Source organism: Gobius niger (assembly GCF_951799975.1).
Source record: "Gobius niger genome assembly, chromosome: 7".
Classification (NCBI taxonomy): domain Eukaryota; kingdom Metazoa; phylum Chordata; class Actinopteri; order Gobiiformes; family Gobiidae; genus Gobius; species Gobius niger.
The window spans coordinates 14,652,597-14,675,294 of NC_136858.1; the positions used below are offsets into that span (position 1 = coordinate 14,652,597).

Consider the following 22,698-nt stretch of genomic DNA (forward strand, 5'->3'; position numbering starts at 1 on the left):
GCACCAACACTGGGGGAGTGGCTTTTAGCGTGTTCATTTAAGGTAGTTTCAAACAGAACATGAAGACATGCAGAGACATACTGATGTTTGAGGCTTTTATTACTCAAGATATCAAAGTAAATATATTCACAGCAAATTTCATGCTGAGGCCGGGCAGTGGGGCCAATTGTACATAATCTCTCAAAGGGGAGTTCCAAAGGGCGGCGCATCTTTTCATACTGTCATACCTTTTCTCATTTTAACGGTGGCACAAATGTAATTTCTTTTGAAGTTTTCAGACACTAAAGGACTTAAGCATGAGTTGCAGGCACCGGGTCCACACTACATCACCACCAGCACAATGCAATTTGAGAACAAGACCGGAGACTGCAGGTCTTAGTAGGAATGTCAAGTTTTTTGGAGAACAAAAGAGTTTGGTTTAGTGCTTCTTCTTGCTGGACTTTTCGATCATGGTCTCCACTACCATAGATGTCTCCTCATACCCTTTGGTCTTCTTATCTTTGGACATCTTCTCCACCGTCTCCATCACCTCCACCTTCTCATAGGTCATCCCGTCCGGGCTGAAGCTACTGCTGGAGCTGCTAGAGCTTGAGCTGGAGCTTGGGATACGAGGGACCGACCCGGGACCGCTGCTTTTCTTTGGCCCCGCATGGTGATCCTCTCCCGGGCTGGGCTCCTTCCGTCCAGTGGGGGGCGACACCGGAGAGGGGTCTTTGGGACGCGGGTCACCGCTCTTGTGCCTAGCCTTGCCTCCTCCGCCTTCTTTGCCTTTCGGTCCCCTGGGGTCATCCTTCGGAGATGGGACGTCAGGGATGAGCGGTCTTGGTTCTGGGACAGGCGGAGGAGGGGAAGGGGTGGGAGTGTCGCCCCCGTACGTGCCGTAAGGGGACATCGATCCATCTCTGATAGTGACGTAGATGTGGCCGGCAGAGGGCGTGGTCGTGTAGAAGCACGGGTCGGGGTAGCTGCCGTCGCCGGTGACCAGCACGTAGCGGCCTTTGGTGTAGAAGTCGGCGATGGGCTCGGGGCGCTTGTACTTCCTCATTCTGTCTCTGACGATGTTGCAGAGTGTGTCAAACGCCTTGCTGATCTGAGCGCCATCCGGGACGTCTTGAGGAGATGTCTGCTCCTTGCTCAGCTTCACCCCTTCAGTGGACATGGCCCTTGATTCCTCGATGGGACCCTCTCCAGAGGCTTTGTCCTCTGGAGCACTGTCGATCATATCCCTGGGGGTCAGCTCCCTCCTCTTCTGCACCTTCTTGGCGAAGTTCTTCTGGCGCGGCTTGATATTGGTGATGTTTTGAATCACTTGGGTAATATCTGCGCACAAGCGAAAGGTGGGTAAAGCACAAATATGTAGTTTCATGTCTTTAATCTAAGAGGAATAGCCGGAGGAACGCTCCAAAGGGGAGGTATCCCGTCTTATCTGGCAACACAGACTGGCACAAATGTGGCTAATAATGCCCCCCAGCTGTGAGCCCATTCTCAACACCTAAGCTGGAGAGGATGGTTGGATGGCTATTACAAAGTTCTCAGCAACTCACGATCCTTTTGCAGCAGGTTAGTGTAGTAGAAAAGGGTTCACATAATTTGTCCCACCCATCTTTATTTTTAATGCCAGATAAGTGAAAGTCCAGCTTGTTGCCGAAAGATTTAGTTGCTTACGAATCCCCAACACTTAAAGGAACAGGCCACTGTTTTTCCATACTGAGACATGTTCTTACCTTAGCTTAGACGAGTTGATGCGTACCTGTCTGGTCTTTGTGCGTGCGCTCAGTCACGCAAAACGACCAAAGATGGTGTTAGCATTTGGCCTCTCCCAGCATGTACCTATATCTCCAAATGTGGTGAAGTTAGAAGCGACCAAGCTCTTCCACAGGCATGCATAAAGACCAGACAAGTACATATCAACTTGTCTAAGCTCAGATAAGAACATATCTCAGTATGGAAAACCGTGTCCTGTTCCTTTAACACTAAAACAACCCAGTAAAGATGACTGATTGAGAGCCATTGTCTACTATGGAAAGCTCATGTACGACTGATAGCTTAAGCAAACATGTTACCTGGATATTGTCTAAACAAATGACTTCACTAATCACTACTCTTTGTACCAAGAACATTAACAAACAGTACAAACGTGTTTGTTTTAATGATGGCTCGACTCCCACCAGCTGGGTAGCCGGATGGATTTCATTTCATTTAGCAAATCAATTTCCACTTTTCTTTCCCTCCAATTTCACAAACTGTCTATTGTATATTCAGGTTAATCCCGGTCAGTCACGGTCCACTGCAATTGCACGATATAAAAAATCTTTCAAAAAGATCTATTTCATTCTGTGAAAATAAATGTGTTATCCAAATATTTAACATTGTACTTCAAAATATATGACGATACATTTACATTTTAGTTAGCTGAGAAATATAAGGGTATTTGCATTTGTATTTGCTTGCCCCCTTCCTAAAGAAAGTTAATTTGCAAAAACAAATAAACAACAAATATATATTTTTTTAAGACTGAACTTCTTTTGAGGCTATAGAAAATTAATATTTGCAAGTAATATTGTAGAAAACTTGGCAAAAAAGTCAAGCTCTGTACCGAGGGCATGGCTAAGCGTTCATCGAGCAGTGCAAGCCAAGCAGGACAAGAATCCCAGAGAGGCTCCTACCACAAAGAAAGCTGATTGAATGTGCACTCAAAAGTGATTATCAAATGCAAAGCAGCATTGGCGTGTGGTGGTGACGGTCTCCATACCTCTCCCCCTGCTGGCTGCGGAGGGGGTGTGGGTGTAGCGGTAATTAGTGGAGAACAGGGTAATAGGAGTGCCAATTATCGCTGAATTCAACCTGCAGACAAAGTGAGACAGTGACAGTGACATTTGACCAATTTTGGAAGGCATTATTAAGAAAGCTGGCTTTGTCAGAGTAGGTCGCTCTCATTATGAAGAAATCTTTTCTTGTGCCGTTAATGAAAAAATGACCCAGACAATAGAAGGTAATTATGATGTGCCAAAGACATATTGAAAAACATTCTGAAAAATAGCAGTCCAACTCTGCACCTGCTGAATTGTAAGTAGCTTCTATGTGTGCAAATTGCAGGCAGTTGAATCTCAACGAAATATTTAGGCACTTTCATTCAAAGGACATAATGGTGTAATGAACAGTGTTATAGGCAGCATGCATAGCAACAAGAAGTGTAAAATACGGTAAAGATTCTATGGTGATGATTGTGGCCTATTAGTCATACACAACTTACACACAACAACTCAACAGTTTTAAACAAGCATGTATGCATAAAGTTTCAGCAGGCCCATTCCAATGCATTATAAATACAATAAACAATGATAACCAGCCAAAAAATTCAAGATACTCGTGAGTTTTCGTAAGCTCAGATAAAGTTGAGGTAAATATAAGTTTGTTTTAATAGAGATCATGTCGTCTTTCATTTCAAATCACATAAGCAGAACTAGCGTGCTAAGGCTGGTCGCAGGTCCTGGTTTCCTCCCCCATGCTTTATCCCTGTGGCAATTGCGACAGTGGCAAGTGTCACTCAAATACATATACACTACCTACATATTTCAAGATCACATGAATCATCATGGCAAGTTTCTAGTGGATAATTCTGATAATGAGTAAAAAAAACAACAACCTTAGTTGACAGTGCAGTCCTGGTTGATGCTGTTGGAGTCTGTATACTTCTGTGTGCATAAAGGTAGGTGTTTTGTTTTTAACAATTATCACATGTGCAAGGAGTGTTTTGGATCGTTTTTGATCAAAAGGGCCAATTCTTCCCAAAAGTACTGAATCTGTTTCCCTTATGTGCTGCAACCAATTTGCAGTTTAATGTGAATGTGTGGGTAGCGGGCCTTTACCAAGAACAGGAATATATATATATATATATATATATATATATATATATATATATATATATATATATATATATATATATATATATATATATATATATTGAAATTGTCTATGTTTTATTTGGGGTGCAGCTTATCTTGGTAGGCAACAAAGAGGGAGAGCAAGGGCAGTTGAGAACCACTGTGCTAAACCAGGACTAAACCAGGACCAAAGAGCGAAGAGAAGCATGTGGCTCATAGAAATGATAGGCTTGCCTGACCTACGTACTTCACTCAGCACAAGACAACTAAAGCTGGTAACTAAAAGCTGTGCAACACTGCCACCTGCTGGATTAGTTTCAACACACACCAATTGCATATTAATGTGCATGTTACTTTGTGTAAAAGATAAAGAGTTCCAGCTCCTACCTGCTGTCCTCGTTCTCGATGATCCTCTTGTACCGCTCCAGCTCGTTCTCCAGGGAGCTCTGGTACATGGCCAGGTGACGGCACTCATTGGTGAACTTCTCCAGGGACTTCTCGGCTTCTTCGATCTCCTTCCTCAAGGATTCGATTTGCTCGTTGTACATCTGGATCTCATCTTCGAAGCCCTCCTGGGTGCTCTTGATGGCCTGCTCCAGCATCTTATTCTGAAAAACAGATGCAGATTCATTAAGGAATTATGGGGAACACGATTAAGCCGCAACAAAGGCCCCAAGAGGGAAATTCAAAACGTCAACTACAGTGAGGGTCGTTAGCTCTGACACTGGGGGATTGTGGGCTTCAATGTATCCAAATGCTATAGACATAAAAAGAAACACAAAACAAAGCCATCCTAATAAAATATAGAAGTCATGAGTATGATTTAAACAGTAATAAAATAGAACAACTATGCCTATGTTAAGCTCATTATAATACATTGTGCAGTTAAAAAGATAGCGCCAATAAATGCGATTCATACACTGGTACCGAGTTATCTTTGGTTTAAGAACATTCCTGACATCTAGTGGTCAGCATGAGGTTTGCAGTTACTCTGATATACTTCTACTACTGACTGTGTTTGATGTAATAAAATGGAAAATATATGCATACCACAGGCAAAGCAATTAAAAAGCAATAGAGATTATGTATTGTCATAGCGTAGCAACAGCATAGCAACAGAACAAAATGAGTGGCAAGTCTACAACGTTAGTCTTTGATTTGCCACTCAATTTTGTGTATGTATGTATTTCTATTTAAAGCTGCACTATGGGACTTTTTATGCATTTTTTCCCTTTTTTTCATCAATATGCTTTTGACCTTTAAGTGACCCAGCGGCTTTATGGGCGGGTACCATGGCGTCTTTGCTTTCCATGACGCTCCAGGACCAATTGTTTTTAGGGTTTCTGGTGTTTTCCCTCTACTGATGGAACTGTCTCCATAGTTACGCATCCATTACATCCAGCAAGCCTACCAGAAATCTTTAAAAGCAATTGATCCAGGAAAAGATGATGGAAAAGCAAAGGCGCCATGCTGACCATCCATACAGCTCACTAAAAAAATCAAATACGAACTATCAAGCTGCTGTTTTTTTTTTTTTTTTTTGCATGAAAAGCTCCATAATGCACCTTTAAAATGTGCATAACCTCTGTGCTATAGTCAGAAAAAGAACATCGTGACTTCTCATTTCAAATATATGGGTGTTATTGGGGCTTCATGAAACAAAGTCATTTTCCTGGTAAAGTCTAGAGGTAAGTTGTATTTTATGCATCAGCAGTGCACATTATTTATCGAAAAGCCTGCCTGCTGATCCATTATAGTAGGCTATATACATCCATGGACCCACCTCACTTTGCAGCCGCTGCTTCTGCGCTTGCAGCTGACAGAGGGCGCTCTTGTACTCCTCCAGCTGACTCTGCAGCCCTGGAACCTTCCTCTGCGCTAACAGCCTCTCCTGCTCCTGTGCACAGTGAAGAGCAAATCAATAAGGCCTTGGAGGCAAACGCCACTCTTACACGCACGTTCACATGGAGGGGGCAGGCGACCTCACCTTTCATCAGCCTAAATCAAACCAACACATAATCAAAGCTATAATTATAACAATGGGGCTGTGTGTCGATAAGCAACTGCCTGAAATGGATGTGATGAGAAGAGACCAAAGGGCGGACGTGAAATATGGGTAATCTGGCAGACATATTTTGAATCTGACATAGGTTTTGTGCCATTCTTTTTCCCTACACCGGACAATATAACATGACAGGGGGTGAAAATGGTCAGTTCTCCTGAGAGGCAAAGTGCACACTGTCGGCAGTAGTGCAGTGACTGGTTTAAGTGCTTCAGGACAGGGGTCTCCAACATGTTGCACGAGCACTTTGTTGGCTTCCTGAAGCTCTCAAGCCTGTAGAGCAAGGCCTTGGCTTTTCCCATCGGATGCATCAAGTCATTACTGTGCACCAAATGATCGGGTTATAAACATGATGAACTCGTGCTAGCAACTTTACCCCTTAACCTCCGCCTTATTCAAGCACATTTTTTCTCCAGTTTTACCCAACTCTAAAAGCTTCTTGAGTGGAGAATTTACAGCCTATAGGACGGTGTAACGCCTCATTTGAAAGCTAAGACCTGCAAAACTCATCTCAGCTTCATCCTTGTGCTTGTTCTCATGTTTTCTTTGCTTTTTTGTGGCATTTTTGTGGTCACATTTTCATTATTTTTGGACCCATTTTTTGTCACATTTCCATTGCTTTTTCTGTTGCGTATTTGTCATGTTTCGTCATGTTTTAATTTCTTTTTTTGTGGCATTTTGGTCATGTTTTTTCTCATGTTTTCGTCATGTTGTCATTGCTTTTTAATTGCATTTTGGTTGCATTTCACACTGCGATCAAGCCACAAAAATGTGACCAAAACATGTCAAAAAAGCAACAAAAACATGATGAAAACACAACCAAAAAGGACGAAAACGTGACAATTTAGCGAGGAAGATCAGTTTTGAAGGTCTTAGCTTTCAAATGAGGTGTTACCCTGGCCTATTCACTCCAGTCGAGACGCTTTTTGATTTAGATAAAGACAAACTGGAGAAAATGTGCTTGGTTAAAGGAACAGGCCACCGCTTTTCCATACTGAGATATGTTCTTACCTGAGCTTAGACGAGTTGATACGTACCTGTCTGGTCTTTGTGCGTGCCCATGGAAGAGCGTGGTCGCTTCTTACTTCACCATGTTTGGAGCTATAGGAATATACTGGGAGAGGCCAAATGCTAACAACATCTTTGGTCATTTTGCGTGACTGAGGGCGCGCACAAGGACCAGACAGGTACGCATCAATTTTGTCTAAGCTCAGGTAGGAAAATATCTCAGTATGAAAAAACGGTGGCCTGTTCCTTTAAGGCAGGGGGTTAAGTGCTTTACGCAACTTTTTATGTGAAGAAAAAAACAAAAATTGATATAAGCGATTTAAAACTGCTTGGATGTTTTTTTTTTACGTAGTCTTGAAAAGAGACTTGGAGACCGGACAGCATAAATTCTGCAGGAGTCATTCAGCTCCAGTCCGAATCACAGGAGAAATCAAAGGTCTTGCTCCCAGGAAACATGATTTCCGGCTCCATGGTTTTGGAGATAACACAAAGGAGCGTTAGTTCCGGTCTTCACTTGAATCCCTATGGCCTTGAAACATGCTGGTCCCACTGATGAGGAAAGGCATGACGGGGATCATGACAATGTGACCGCAGGAGCTGATAACGTGCGAAGATCAACATTACTGAGAAGGTCATCTCTCCGAGGAAATGTCTCCATCATCGGCAGACTCATGATGATACACACGTCGGGAGGAGAAAGCCTAAAAACGGGCAACGCTGGTGGACGTCCGATCTTTGGGGTTAATGATATTACCCAGTGAACAATTCTCCTTCAGCCCAAACAGCCAGCACTGATGTCGTTCGATGTTCTGACCTAACGTTGCTTCTTAACAAAATTGCGATAAGTCAAAGATGAGCCACGCTTCAATTTGCTCAAATGTTTCTCGAACAGTTGTGTGAATGAGTGTAACAAATGGTATACAAGGTGCTCGATCTGTGTTTTTAATGAATCAATTATTTCAGTTATGCAAAAAACTATATCAGGAGAGGTCTGGGACTAAAGTGGGGTCCTCCTTTTTGAGTCATCTACTGTTGTGCTTAACTTATAAAAGAACAGATTATGTACTTAAAGTGACAGGAATGGGGAATTCTGATTGGTTGAAGCACATGCTAATGCTAATGCTAACACCAAGCACATGGCTGTTGGAGCAGGTGAATAGGAGTTGCTGTTTGCAGAGTAAGTAAGCAACTTTTCGATACAAAGGGTTAGGGTCTCCATTAATATAAATCCTCCCATTGTTTGACAGAGCTGTTGTGTTGCAATATTTTGATATTTACTTGAGTTAGTTGTGTGAGCTGTGGCCGCTTTATCTTAAATTGTTGTATCTGTGTTTTATTGGTTTTGTGATTATGGATGTGTATGGCATGTTGGATTTAAATTGACTGTTTTCTGTATAGACTAAGCTAGTGGGTGGGGCCTACCCACCGGCAGACTGGGCCATGTTTAACAGGGTGGTTTAATTATGGTATTTTTCCTTTTATTAGTCTTGTGGTTTAGACACACATTGATGCAATAACAACTTTCTTACAATTGTCGTTTCACGCACGGTGCTGTGTCGACACGGTTGAGTAAAACACAGTAATAATATTGCTATCGGACTACTCACGGCAGTTTTTTAATATTGTTCAGTGATAGTGGATAATGGTGGTTTAACTTTTGATCTACCTTTAAGCTTGAACCATTGAACTAGGTGCTATAGGTAAAAGCTAAGAAAAAGGCTAAGCTAAAGATTCTAACTTGAACATTACAAGTTTGTTTAACAAGTTGCTTTACTGTTGCACAGTCTTATTACTTTATTCGGTTCATTGCACTTTCTGGAATTCTAGCTTTTACTTTTTGGCCATAACGTTGTTATTTAAAATCACCACCAGCTCATTATTTTGACCAAATATTGACCACTTGGACCGTTGAGATGATAACTCATGTCTATTCTGCATATCTGCATATTCCAAGTCAACACATTTGCCTATTTTTTTTTCTTCCACTTCGAATGTGATTAGAAGAAAGAAAAAAAAAAACATACAGTTTCATCCATATGTTGTAATTGGTTCTCCTCTACCTGTGTGCTCATTTAGCCATCACTGATGCAGTCGGTGGCACCCAATCCAAGAGGTCAGTAATCCTATTAACCCGGGGCACGTGCATGGACTGACACACAGGCAAATGGACAGCCACCCAGGGGACAGTAGCAGACATCGCTTGACACGACCAAAACCAAATGCTGGTGGTCGATCTCTGGCTTTGCTGGTAACTTATCTATTTAACCCCTTAACACCACACATTTTAGTAGTTTTTAACTCAGGTTTGAAAGGCATCACAATGAAAGGCGAAATAGAATTGATGTAATTATAGCTGTTTCGACGACACAATCCCAACCCCTTTAGGCCTTTTTTTTTTTTTTAAAGGACTATGAAAAGTGGCAACTGAGAAAAAAAACGTTAAGGTCAAGCCCTGTCGGCGCATAAACAACCGTAACATTACACACACACACACACACACGCACACACACACACACACACACACACACACACACATAAAGCTGACAGGATTAGTGAGCGCACCTCGGAGATGCCCAGCGACACATTGGGAACGAGGGGCAGTGTCTGGTTGATTTGCTGCAGAATGTTGACGTAGGTCTGGATCTCGGCGAGGTTCTGTGTGACCAAAGAACAAAGGAGTGAAAAAATAACAACACACACAAAATAGTTATTGGACTTTGCGGTAAAAGTAGTCCTGCTCGACTTTTGACATCAAATCAGAACTCTTGCCATTAGAGAATCGCTAAACTACAAATCACGTTAAATATCACGTTTTCATGCATTTTTTGGTTTGTTTCTTTAAAGCAGTACTAAGTAACTCTTGCCCCTAGAGGCCATAAACGCAACGGCAGGTGTTGTAGCAAGTTGCGATTTTTTTAACTTATTAATTGTCCGTGAGAGTAAATACTACGCTGACAGAAAAGACAAAGGGAGAGAGGGATATTGTACATTCAATTACACAACGTAAATATTTTTTTTCACTCAAACTTGGCTGTAAATACTGTTTAAAGTGGCGCTAGCCTGCAGTTAGCTTTGTCCGTTAGCCTATTAGCTTCTTCTTCGTGATTCTATTAGTGTGTATAGGAAATTCTACAGCTACCATGGAGATCCGCCATCTTTGCAGCATACATTTCCATTGTCTAACATTAGCTAAAAACAGCAGAAAAAGTGGCGAAAAAAGTCAGGGAACAACTCTTTTAGCTGCTGAGTTACTTCTGGTAAATATGTCTAACTCACTGTGGTGTCCAAGTGTTTTAATGTGAACGATAACTCCAGTATTTTAACTTTTAAAATCTCCATTAGTTTACAATTGCTGCTAATCCCATAATGCTTAGCGATATGACGTCACATTCCCAAACTCTATATCTATATTGCTCCAGTCCGGTGGCAGTCAAGTTGCAATTGTTGTTCTCTGGCCAGAGACACCAGGGGGAGATGAAAGACCCCCCAATCATCCCATTAACACTTGTATTACACCAAGAGGGACTACGAAAAGGATTTATAAAGGGAAACAAGTGGCTTAGCATTGCTTTAAATGAAACTTGTTGGTACTTCTTTGACCGGTTTTGACCTTTATGCTGAAAAACCTCAAGCAGAACCCTAGTAATTGTGTATAATGGCTATCACTTTTGTGTCTTATTCAGGCTTTGAACTGACACTTTGACCGTGCTGGCTGCCTGGTGCCCTCCTCTGGCTGGATTGTGTAAATGAACCCACTGTGTGAGTGTGTTTGTTTTTACATAAAAGCACAAGTTCATAAAACATAGGAATGTGTAGAGACAGCGAAAGTTAGCATATACCCAAAAGCTCTTCAGGATTCACACAGGCACCTCCCCACAATGGCAACCTAATGGATCAATTTAGCTTATTGTTGCCGTGTAGAAAGAGAAGATTCTCTCTTGATATCGAATTATTAGGCAATCAAAGCGGACAAGAACATTTCACATTCCTTTGAAAGACATAATTACAACAACATGAATTCTATCTTTACCATGTCGCCGTTTATTCAAAAGCTGTTAGAAAACGAGCTCTTGGGCTTATTTGTCCCTAGGTTGTATATATTTAAATAAATCTTTTAAGACTTGAATACACTATAGTTAATGGTTATTGATTGTGAGTTAATTACAGTGTTGAAAGAAGAAAGGGATTTATAATGCATTTGAGAACACATTCGCTCATGAATTTGAGGCAAACACATTTGTACAAACATACGCTTTTTGAGAAAACCGTCATTTCATTCTCTGAACATTATTACATACGTATAAGAGGACTGCCTATTGTCCACATTCAATAGGAGGTGCAGGGCTCCTTTGCTATCTCTATGTTACAGTATGGAATTTATGCATACCAGTAAAAAAAAAACATCTTGCTTTTAATCTATGGAAATCATCTAGGCCACATTCACGACCAGGGACATTTCCTGCCTCTATTTGCCTTTCTTGTCACATTGTGAATGAGCTGAAGCACAGTGGTGCATAGGCTGCCCCGTTGTTTCCTCATTCAGTGTGTTTTTTGCAGTAAGAGTGCGAAGATGAGGATTGGAAAGAGAATAGAATCATTTGTGCTTCTACATTTGACATTGTACCTCGAGGTAATGGGTGATTTCACGCTACGAAACAGAATCATGATCTGTCTGTGTGAGATGATCTTTCTACTTGAAGTAATCATTGTTTTTTGGGACTGAATTCTTATATTTAAAGCTACTTGTATCCCCCCAGCATTTAAAACCATGCGGCGCTAGAGAAATTTAAACTGCTGACCGTGGTCTAAACTTGTCTAACTTTTCTAACATGGCGTTCCTCACAAAGATGAGTTTATTAGCACATTATTAGTGGGGGCAAAGTATAGTTTTTTTTATCACTGAAATGCTAACAACTCCAAACCTGTGCTTCAACTGTGATATAAACACATTTACTACTAACTGTACTATAGAAAAAAATAAGAGGAAAAAACATAAATGAGCATTCATTTTCCAGGCAGCTCTATGCTCAAAAGCAGACACCCCCAATCGCACCTCCTATAGGTCAGCTTCTGTCATGTGATCATACAATTAAGAAATGCCATCCATGATGTACCTTCTTGTGTCTTTCTTTGGTGGAGCTGAGGTCATCCTGCAGGAACTGGCACTGGATCTCACTCTCCAGGTTTTGCAAAATAATACCGTCAGCCTCCTGCAAAGATTCATTCATAACATGATCAAAGCTGGATATTGTGTTGTTGATGGTTTCAATGTTCACTCTTACCTTGTTCAACTGGTCCAGCGTTTCGCGCAGCTGCTCCTGGTACTCGCACTCTTCTCTAAATCTGCACAAAAGGAGTCAGTCAGTCAGGTCTGTGCCACATGCTGTTAAGAAACAGATGTTTTATTGGGCCTAGTTTGGTTTATCAAGAGTTAAATTATGAAATATGACTGTTGTCCAACGGGGAGTAGAATAAGTCTCACAGTAGTGGTTGTGATGCATATTCATAGCCGCTATAAATCATAATGAAGTGATATTATGCTGAAGCGCTATGTCTCACGGCAGCCAAATAAACTCCATGTTGACAGATGGTGATTATGCTAATACTGTATGCACTCATCAAGTGAACACTACTGAGTGCAGTGACCAGTTTGACAAAATGTGAAAGTTTGCTTGACATCCATCAAAGCCATGAAGAACCAACATTAGCAGGTTCATGTATGCAGTGCTTTTATCACTGTTCTCACTGTTCCGGTCCCCTGCAGGGAACTTACTTGGTGGTGAACTCGTCCAGCATGCGGCAGGCGTCCTTCAGCTCTCTCTCCAGCTTGTTGTGCTCTGAGGCCAGCTCTCGCAGGCGCTGTCTGTTAAGTTCAATCTGCTCGTTGAAGGCCTCCTCCAGTCCACTGGGCTCATCCAAGCGCTGCAGCGTCTCCAGCTGTTTCCTGAACACTGCATTCCTCTGCTCCAGGACGCGGGCTCTGTTGATGTAGCGGGCGAAGCGGCTGTTCAGCTCCTGCAGGTTCTCCCAACCCTGGATGGCTGACATCCCTGCAGAACTCGGATCCTCAGGCTCCTCTTCAAACACATCAGAGCGCTCGTACTTCTCCTTGCGCACCTCGCGCAGGTAGCTGCTCTTGAACATAGTGCGAGTGGCCCCTGGGCGGCTGGTCTCCCGGAGTGTTACCTTTCAGCACCTTTAGTGTGTGAAAACTCGGCTGCTCACCCCTGACTGTCTCATGCTAGACTGAACGCAGTCCACTGTGAGGGCAAACATAATCCTACTGTGCAGTGACCACGCACTCTGCTGCCTGGGGCCTTCCAGAGTCACCCATGCTTTTGTGTGCAGCTCAGAAAGACTCGCTGTTGATGACAAAGCATGATCACAGACAATTGTCCGGCCCGCGAAAACACCATGTTGTTACACCCCCATTATGGCCACATAGTCCACTGCTTTCTAGATACTGTTTGATATGGAACATTGGCACAGAACACAATTGTGCTGTGCAATTTCTATCCAGGCCCACAGAAGTCCCACAGATGAGTGTGCATAAGAAATTACCAGCTCTTTTTGAAAACTGCATAAGTATTCTAACCAGGCAGTATGTGATTGTTCGACAACAAGAAATGGTTTCCCTGATTTCAGTAAAAGACCTGCTGCCAATTCCATGATGCAAACTGCTTAAATTTGAGAGCGACACTGAATATGCCAGAAATGTGTGGTGATAAAATATCAGGATCAGTGGTGTGATTATACAAACCATTGCTGAGCAGAGGATGCTTTAAATAAACAACTACTCCAACCATGCTATTTTCAATCGACTGGAGCAATTGGCCAAATGGGATGGAGTGCTGTAAAAAACAAAAAACAAAAACAAAAAAAGCCTTAATAACAAAAAAGAGAGGCAAAGCTGTGGCTTTCTAAACTGTGCTACAAGGTCAGTCAGAAAGGCCCTGTGGACATACCAAGCGCTGAACACACGTCAAATGGGCTTACATCAACGTTTCAGCACATTCTGGATGCAGCATGTACAGGGCGGATAGGGCAATTATCCACATTAAAATGTCACATCAAATTAATCTTTTGACATTTTCTGTTTTCATATGTTGCTTGACTGATTTCAACTCCCAAAATTTAGTATACAGACCATGTTATTCAATACCAAGTCCAGTGTTTTAATCTGTGAGTCACAAAACGTTTACCTTTTCAGCAGAAGCCGATGGGAAGCCACGTAATCTTGTCATGGAAGATTGAAAGAGCTTTCTTGGTTTCAGCCCAGCAGCAAAGGTCAACATGATTGCCAATTGTTTTTTTGTTTTGTCTTATACACTCTTAACAAACACACACACACACAAACAAGGTACAAACAAAAGCTCATAAATCTTCTCTGAAAGTTACTTTCTAATTACACACAGCTTAATGACTGTAAACTTTAAGATATTGGATATTAACTTTTTTTTATAGATATCTCAGTATTTTTCAAGGATTCTATCACATAAGGCAATTGGTAAAATCTGACTCATAAAAGTTGAATTTGTGGCCACCGACAATGAAGTAATCAAATCCAATATCTGTGCAAAAAAATACAACTTGTATTTAAAAGATGGGTAACGCTTTCTATTAAGGTGTGCTCGCTAAGTATTAATAAGGTAATAATAAGCATTAATAATATGCTTGTAAAGTATAAGCCGAATGCGCATCTTGGGTCGCCCGTTGCATTATGGGTAATGGAATTTCTTTTGGCTACCAAACGATGTTGATAGTTAGCGTGAAGCAACGAAGAAAGCTCTGATTTGGACCGTTTTAACCACTGGAAGTTGATGATTTAAAGTGTTGTTGTCGTTGCCGTGGAGCTTGTTACATTATTAGCATAAAGTCTATTTTTACAAGCAGGGCTGCGTACGGAGATAGACGGAAACGGACAGAACTGAACGGCCGTTCATGTGTAGAGATGCCTCAAAAGTGACGACCAGTCCTTGTTCACATAGGTGGAATAACTATAAAAACATTTCTGACCCTTGAAGGCGATGGTTGGACAAAGTCCAGGGTCTGAAACTGTGGCCTCATGTCGCCGACATTCAGAATATTTAAACTGGAATGAGAAATAAAAACATAGAATTATTTTTTTGGTCAATTAGGAGGTGGACGGTAAATTAAATATATATTTTTTAATTATGACCAGAGAGATCACATACACATAGGCTATGCCATCTAAATTTACTTTTACGAGAGCTAATCGATTTGACAGATGGAAATAATAATAATAATTAACATCAACACCGTATTGAACGTTTTCCCTGTGATTCCAAGACAAATTTAAATGATTTAAAAAGTGACGGTGTCTGTCGGGCTGATCCCAGGTCCTGTCATTCCCCTGTCCGTCATGACTTTTCCCTCGCTTTCAAGATATTGACAACTTAAATATTTGCAAGAAATGTCACTTGAGACTTATAGTCTTTAAACCAATGCTAGTCAGCCTTACAGTTCACAGTTATGGCTCAATATACTTAAGTATTCACGCTCCGCTGAACTCGCTCACACACTTCAGTGGCGGAGTGGTTTGTTTGGGCCGAAATTAGGAGCCTGATTGACCCACGCATGCGCAGTCGAGATGGGCAGAATTTCGGTTTATTAACACACTGCTTATTATATTTTTACCTGTTAACATTACTAATAGGCCATTAATAATCGTCTCATTCATAGCCAACCCTAAACCTAACCTTAAAATGATTACTAATGGTTATTAAAACGTAATGAGCACACCTTAATCTAAAGCGATACCAAAAGATGTACTGAGTAAAGGTCCCTGTAAGGATAAGTTAAGGTACATTTTATTGTCCCTTTAACGAAATTTGTCTTCATCACTCGAGCCATCCTTCTATGCCGCTGGGGCAACCTGTCAGGAGCAAAGATTGACTGTGATGTAGTGCCCAAAGACTGTTACCTTGACCTTGAGCTTGGTTCATGGTCATTGGTCATTGGTCAGGCGTAACTGAGGATTAGCCTTGTTAGATTGATGTGAGAAAGTGGGACACCCAGCGGAAACCCAGACATGCATGAGGAAAACATGCAAACAGACAAAAATGGCCCTGCATTGTCTTGGAATTGAAACCAGGACTTTGTTAGTTTGTTAGGTATAATGAATTCTACCCACTCAGGAATAGATTGTAGATGATTGCCTATTTGCATTAGAAGCCATTTCAATCTTCCTGAAGGGCAGATTTGGGCAGTATGGTTTGGAATAATAGTGAAGAGTAGCCTGTAGAGTAGCCTTTCATCACAAATACATGTTAAATGTTTGTTGGTTTGATGAACTGACTTTATAATGAACTGATTTTATTATGTACATATTATGCACAGCAAGCCAAAGGAAAATTTCTGCCATCGTTGTGCATGGTAGACAATGTTTTTTCAAGTTTTTTCTATTTTTTCTATTCTATTCTTGTCAAGGCCGAAGTGTTTTGAGACTTTCCACACCGCTGAAGGACAGATCTGAGCTCAATTAGCAATAGCAAGCTAGAAATATGGCCAGTTCGACTGTTTTATTTACAGTATTATTTTTCAATGTTTTATTTCCCTGCTGAAAGTTGAGTAGTCTCATATAGATGAAAATGAGAATGCTTTCATTTGGTAAAAAATAAATACATTCAAACTAATGTTAATCTTTCATAATATCGAAATATCAAAGGTTTTCATACCTAGACCAAGGCATTCAACTATTTCACGCTTTTCATAAGCAGAGAGATCCTTTTTCTTTCCCTTTTTGCTTGAAAATGATGGTCTGCTTAATAATGTGGAATAGAAAGTCCTTTTTCAACTGGGCTAAACTAATCATCCCAGGTCTCTGAGATTGATGTCAGTGATTAAAAGAGCCCTGAGACACAATACCATACATGAGTTTAATTGAAAAACGTTTCTATTTTTTTTTACCTTTATGATGCCTGAAATATCATTTGCATAATCATTTGGAATGTAGTGTAAATGTTTCCAGGTTTCTCCATTGTGAGATCAGTAAAGGCTATCCTATCTTATCTTCTAGCTGTGAAGCTCGAGCCCTAACTGCTGCACCACCATGCCGACCCAAATTCAAGAAGATATTTAAGTGTTAAGAATTAGCGCAGCACATGCCAGTTGTGTTTTTCCCCCCCCCCTCATTGGATTTAATTTACATCTTACATATATATGTTGAAGCCTTTATGGTTGAAAATGATCCCAAAATGTCACACATTTTTACAATATTATAACTTCATCCATCTTTTTGCCCTATTTCCATTTTTTCCCTGAGCTGTGCACAAAAATATCCATCCATCCATCTTCCTCTGCTTTAACTGGGGTCGGGTGCTGGAGGCAACGGTTTAAGCAGAGATGTCCAGACTTCCCTATTCACGCACACTTCCTTCGTCTCTTCCAGGGATACCCCGAGGCGTTACCAGGCCTGTCGAGAGGTGTATTCCCCCCAGCGTGTCCAAGGTCTTCTAGTGGAGTCTGCTCTGGGACGTGCCCAGAACAGGAAACGGTGTCTTCCTTCTGCACAAAAATCTTAAATAGTTAAATAGATATTCACCTCTGTTTTCAGTGACCATCAGTGCACTTCAGTGGACAAGACTGAATCCAGTGGCGTAACAGTGCCCAGGCCAGACCCAAGTCTGTTGCGCCCCCAGTCTGATGAAAAATACAGTGTTTAGACAAGTTTAATTTTAATCTAGCATTGCCAAATATTGGACAATTTCTTAGATTGCTTGAGAATTGTGTTAATAATAAGTCAGTTTGCTGTGATGCATAAAAGATGTCGAGTATTTGAAATGTTTATCCACATAACTGGGTACCGGGTGGCCCTGCTGACAGTATAGAGGATTTTGTTTATGTTAGAAACTCTTGAGTTGCTACACAGACTAAAGAGACGGAAAGACTCATTGAACCTGAATGGAGGAAAGGGCCAGTGGCATTTAGGAAACCTTTCTGTGCAGTGAAGGCAGGGCTTTGCTCAATATACTCGCACGCCTAAATAGAAAAAAAAAAGGTCATTGTTTTTCAATCAAATTTCATTTAAGAAAAAAGGTCAGCAGTGTTACCCCTTATAAAGGCTATACCTGCTTTTTCTTGTTTACAAACAACCAAAGGGCCATGATTTCTTGCAAGTTCTGCACTCAAAGTGTGTTCATTCCGGCGCCATCGGTTTGCTGACATGCAGCTTAGCTTAAACTGAAAGCTTGTTTCTATGGTTTAATTACTTGTTAGTCACGATTGTGTCCGCTCCAAGTCAAATTCTCAATTGCCCTGTTTTTCACTTCTTACGTTTTAATCAAAGCTTAAAAAGTATGTTTTTAAGCTTTGAATATGCAAAGCCTTAAGTTTTAGAAATAACACAGTGGAACATTATGTGTGGGAGCATAAATGCAGTGGTTATAACTATACTTGGTGTTAGGGAAATACTAAAGGAGTCCGGAGGAGATGTGGATGGAGAGACGGGACACAGTCTGGATGTCTTACATGGAAGAAGTTTATTACCGTATTACAGGCCTGGAGACATTTGAACAGTCCATACAGTGTTCAGAGCATTGATCATTCAGAGTCTGGGGATACTTCCACATGAAGAGAGCTAAATAGCTTCGGTTACACGTAGGCACTAACAGTCTACCTCTCAGACAATGTGCCACGTTGACTAGGCCACAAGTCATGTAGAAGGTCGGCGCCTGAATGTTCCCCCTTCGACAGTACAATATGATAAAGTTCGAAAGGAATGTGCTATGGCCGAATTAACTCTATAATTCTCCATCACTTGCAACGCTCAGATCTGTTTAGAGATCGGGAGCATAAATGAGCCTTTTCTAAGTGTGAGTCACCATTTACACAGACTGACGGATGTCTTTGAGTTCTTTGTCCCGTGTCCCAACAAATTTCTCCAAAATTTGTCCCAGTATTCACCTTATTCCGGAAGTTTGCGTGGGCGCTGCCATGAATTGTGCCTCCTATTAGTTTACAAAGGACTAGAGAAGTCAAGATAAAATCAGTCACTACACGAAAACAAAGCCAATTTTCGGCCATGCAGAGAAACGGTGCAGTGTTGATGACTTGTTGGAGCAAATGAACATTGGACATTTTACACAAATTAATCTGCTAAATATCAGATTTTAGCGGCAAACATTCCCTCGTTCTCCGTTTAAATGAACGGGCTTCCAGTTTCTAAATTGGAAAACCTGTTGTTTTTGTGCATTTTTGCCTTCAATTTCATCATGTGAACCCACATGGCTCTGAGGAGAGTGCTGGAGGTGATGGCACTGTGACGCAAGGGACTTCTCTTCATCCATCATTTTAGGGTGACAGAACGCTTCTCCTCAACACTAAATTATTCACATGGTCAGAAAAATCACATTTTCAGCCAGGCTGCTCTTCCAATTCCAGTCCCCAGGATTTATGTTAAGACCAACCTATTTTTATTTGGAAAAATGACGTTGCCACATACAGTATTTTCATAATGGAGTTAAGTGGTACTGTTAGTAGTATGTTTGCTCGTTTATGTACAACTTATTAGTGCAGGGAATATTAGGTAAAAATGTAACAGTGTAATGTGGCACAACACATACTGGGTTCCCTTAACCTGCTGTATATTATGGTTTGTTGCCTTGGACAATTGTCAGAAATGTTCTAAACCTTTGCATAAATGAACATTGCAGTTGTTTTGAACATGTATACTTAGATTTGGTGACAAAGATTAAAGATGTTTTAAAAATTCTACATACTTGACATCAGTACAAGAGGGTAAACCTAATATGAACCTTGCATGGAACCCGGTAGAAGGAAAAGGACTTAGCCTCTGAAACTGCTGCTTAGGCCTCCATAACACTGTCAGGCATAAACTATTATCACATAAACCATGTCCCCTGTCCCCACAAAAGCCCGGTGTAACATGTACTGTACGTGCGCATTTCTGTCTGCTGACATAAGAGCCAAGGACATATACTGTCTTCCCTCTCCTCCCAGATTCATTACTGGCCATAAGTTGTAAATTTGAAGCCTGGCTAAGATTAGAGAGCCTGGCGTTTATCCTGCCGCGCGCTAAAGCCAATGGAGCTCTTAGGACAAACACTAACAATGCTCTGCAAATGTCTGCTAATATTTAGAGCCTCATAAAATCGAATGGGAACATGCAAAGCCACCTCTCTCGCGGATCTGAAACAAAGAAAAGCATTTAGGAACGCATCTTAGAAGTGACTGTTGAGTGCCTCGCTTGAGTCACTTGTTACTTGTGATTATATTTAGGCAGAGCAGGTGTCAGCTGGTGGACCCCCGTGCCCCTGGATCAGAAAGAAAAACAAAAAATCCATCACGCCGCAATTGACAGACTATTGTTGGAGGCAAGATAGAAACCGCAGAGCTAGCTCTCCATCACAATAAGGAATTGATCCTTAAAAGCCATCATGCCTCTGCCTGTGCTTCATTATCGAGTGTTTAGGGTGGGTGACCAGGAACCTACCGCGCATACCTCAATTTTCTGAAGCTGCTGTCCAAAAAATACATCGTCACTACAGTCTGAAAATACCAGATATCATTTCCTGAAGTCTTAACAACGGCCAAAGCCACCCCAAAATAATTGTTTTTCTCTGTGATTCAAGTGCCAGCGTTGGCATGCCAAAAAATTAAATATGTCAAAATAGTAGTTTAGTAATAGTACAGACGCCATAGACACCAGAGCCAATGATTGTTGTCCTTGTGTTTAGAGATTTTGCACCAAATGTCTTAACCCTGTCACAAGGTGTGAGGCCTGAATTAGATCTTTAAAAGAAAAGTTGTGTTTTGTTTGGATCCTGGAAGCGAGTGGGGACAGGTTTGAACACAAATATAATGACCTCGTAATGGGCTGAGGCAATCTATACGAGTTGGAGTTATCAGGGATCTGACACCTGACCTTTTACAGTATTATTGCAGAAATCGCTCATATTGAATCTTTTGGGCACAAAGTCTTGAGCAGCAGCATTCACGCTTACCAAAGATTGGTCTAATGCGCTCCACTCATGATTGCAGTCAACATCGATGATTTTTTAGTACCTGTTAGAGGATAACATTAAATCACTATTCATCATACTGGGTCAAGCTGTAAAGTCGTACTATCTCTGTCATAGCCTTGACGCTCTGAGAGGGTATTTATCCCTATGCTTCTATTTGTGTGGAAGCATAGAGAGACTTGAATGGTAGGACTAGCGCAATGTCTCGCTTTCATGTCTCCAGGTCCCACACCGATGGTATTGAACATCTCCTGTATAAGACATCCAGACTGCTGCCTATTCTTCATCCATCCTCTTGAACATCATTGTTAATTCTCTAACAGTGCCATCAATACTCAAAAGAATGAAAGGAAGAAAGTGCTGATTTAAGTCTAGGTCAGTCTGGTCTCACAGGATTTGGAGTTTGAATGTCCTCCCACTGTAGGTTTCCGGGTGGTCTGTCCACTTGACCAGTAAAAACAAACTGAAGGCCCAATAGAAAAAATAAACACATACAAATAACACAAGATGCCCTTCCTGTTGCCGGATGGCAGTCCTGTGGCAAGATACAGAGGTTTCAAGGAGGTATTGAAATGAGAAAATGTCTCCAGACTCTCACAAATACAGACGCACTGAGTTAATTGAGTGTTTGGTTACTTCCAATAATTAGACCTGTTCACACATGCAAACAGACTTTAGCCAATATTTTGTCACTTTCAGTAACTCAAGCAAAACTGTAAAATCTGTGAGCAGCTATTGACAGAGAATTGATTCTTGTTTCATAGTTTTCACACATGACATGAATCAAGCATAGGAATTAGTGGCATTAAGAGACAATATGCAATAGAAACATTCATGTGTGTATGCAGGATTACGGACAGTACTTTTGCAGTATTTTTTTCTGGCCACCCTCTAGTTGTACTGACTTTGATTTTCATTTTTGCATGTTCAAAGACCATTTTGTTTTCTTGAGTGCACTAATTGTGACTTGTGTACCAGAAGGCATTTATTATGTTGTATGTAGTAGGCTACTGTTGGAACGCTCTCTGCCTGTTCCAATATGGACCTAGTGTAAGGTATAAGTCTTAGGAGGCTGAAACTGTCACCTTTTTTCATTACTTCATGTGTGTAAGTCTGAATCCAAATGCTCACTGAGCTAAACCAGTGTTCGCTGCAGTCACTGAGAGCTGGACTCAAAGTTTTAAATTGACCTGTTCTGTCAAATGAAAGCACAAAATAACAGTTTGAGGGTTTTCATGCAAAAGCTCTTGAAGAATTGACGCATTTTGAATGTACAACATAATTTTGCTGAGCTCATATCATGAGAAGATGAAACCTTGTTGCTGTTTTGCAAATTTCACGTTTCAGAAATTTGTCCAAGCAATTCAGAAAAACTGTAATCCGACAATCTGCAACCTTCGTAAATAAAAAAAATAATTCATAATAAAACGTTTGAACTTTAATCCTGGTCGTGTAGGCTTATCACAATGCAGTGTTCAACTGATGGAAGCTATAATTTGTTGCCTGGCTTGGTGCTGATGGAACATCGTGGGGCCATCAGCTCACGGACCTGTCAAAAATCAAAAAGGGGCTGCTGCATTGTGATCTGGGCTGATTGGGTTGTCCCTGCGACCTGGCATCGGATAACCGGAAGATGAATGGATGAATGGATGCTATATTACCTGTTGTCGACCATAATAATAGTAATTAGTGAAAACATTTTTTGCAATTGGGGCTCTCAAAACGATATCTCTCCGGGGCC

At 41.2% G+C, this 22,698-nt stretch overlaps 1 protein-coding gene across 1 annotated transcript; it reads right to left on the reverse strand.

The window, feature by feature from the left end:
- Positions 1-74: 74 nt before the first annotated feature.
- On the reverse strand, positions 75-13,098 carry bfsp1 (beaded filament structural protein 1; the record flags this gene model as incomplete). The annotated part of the gene is made up of 8 exons (XM_079559924.1): positions 75-1,320; positions 2,753-2,844; positions 4,272-4,492; positions 5,668-5,781; positions 9,517-9,609; positions 12,069-12,164; positions 12,237-12,297; positions 12,728-13,098. 8 exons carry the CDS (start codon positions 13,096-13,098, stop codon positions 419-421), a joined length of 1,950 nt encoding a protein of 649 aa, XP_079416050.1. The 3' UTR covers positions 75-418.
- Between the last annotated feature and the right edge of the window lie 9,600 nt (positions 13,099-22,698).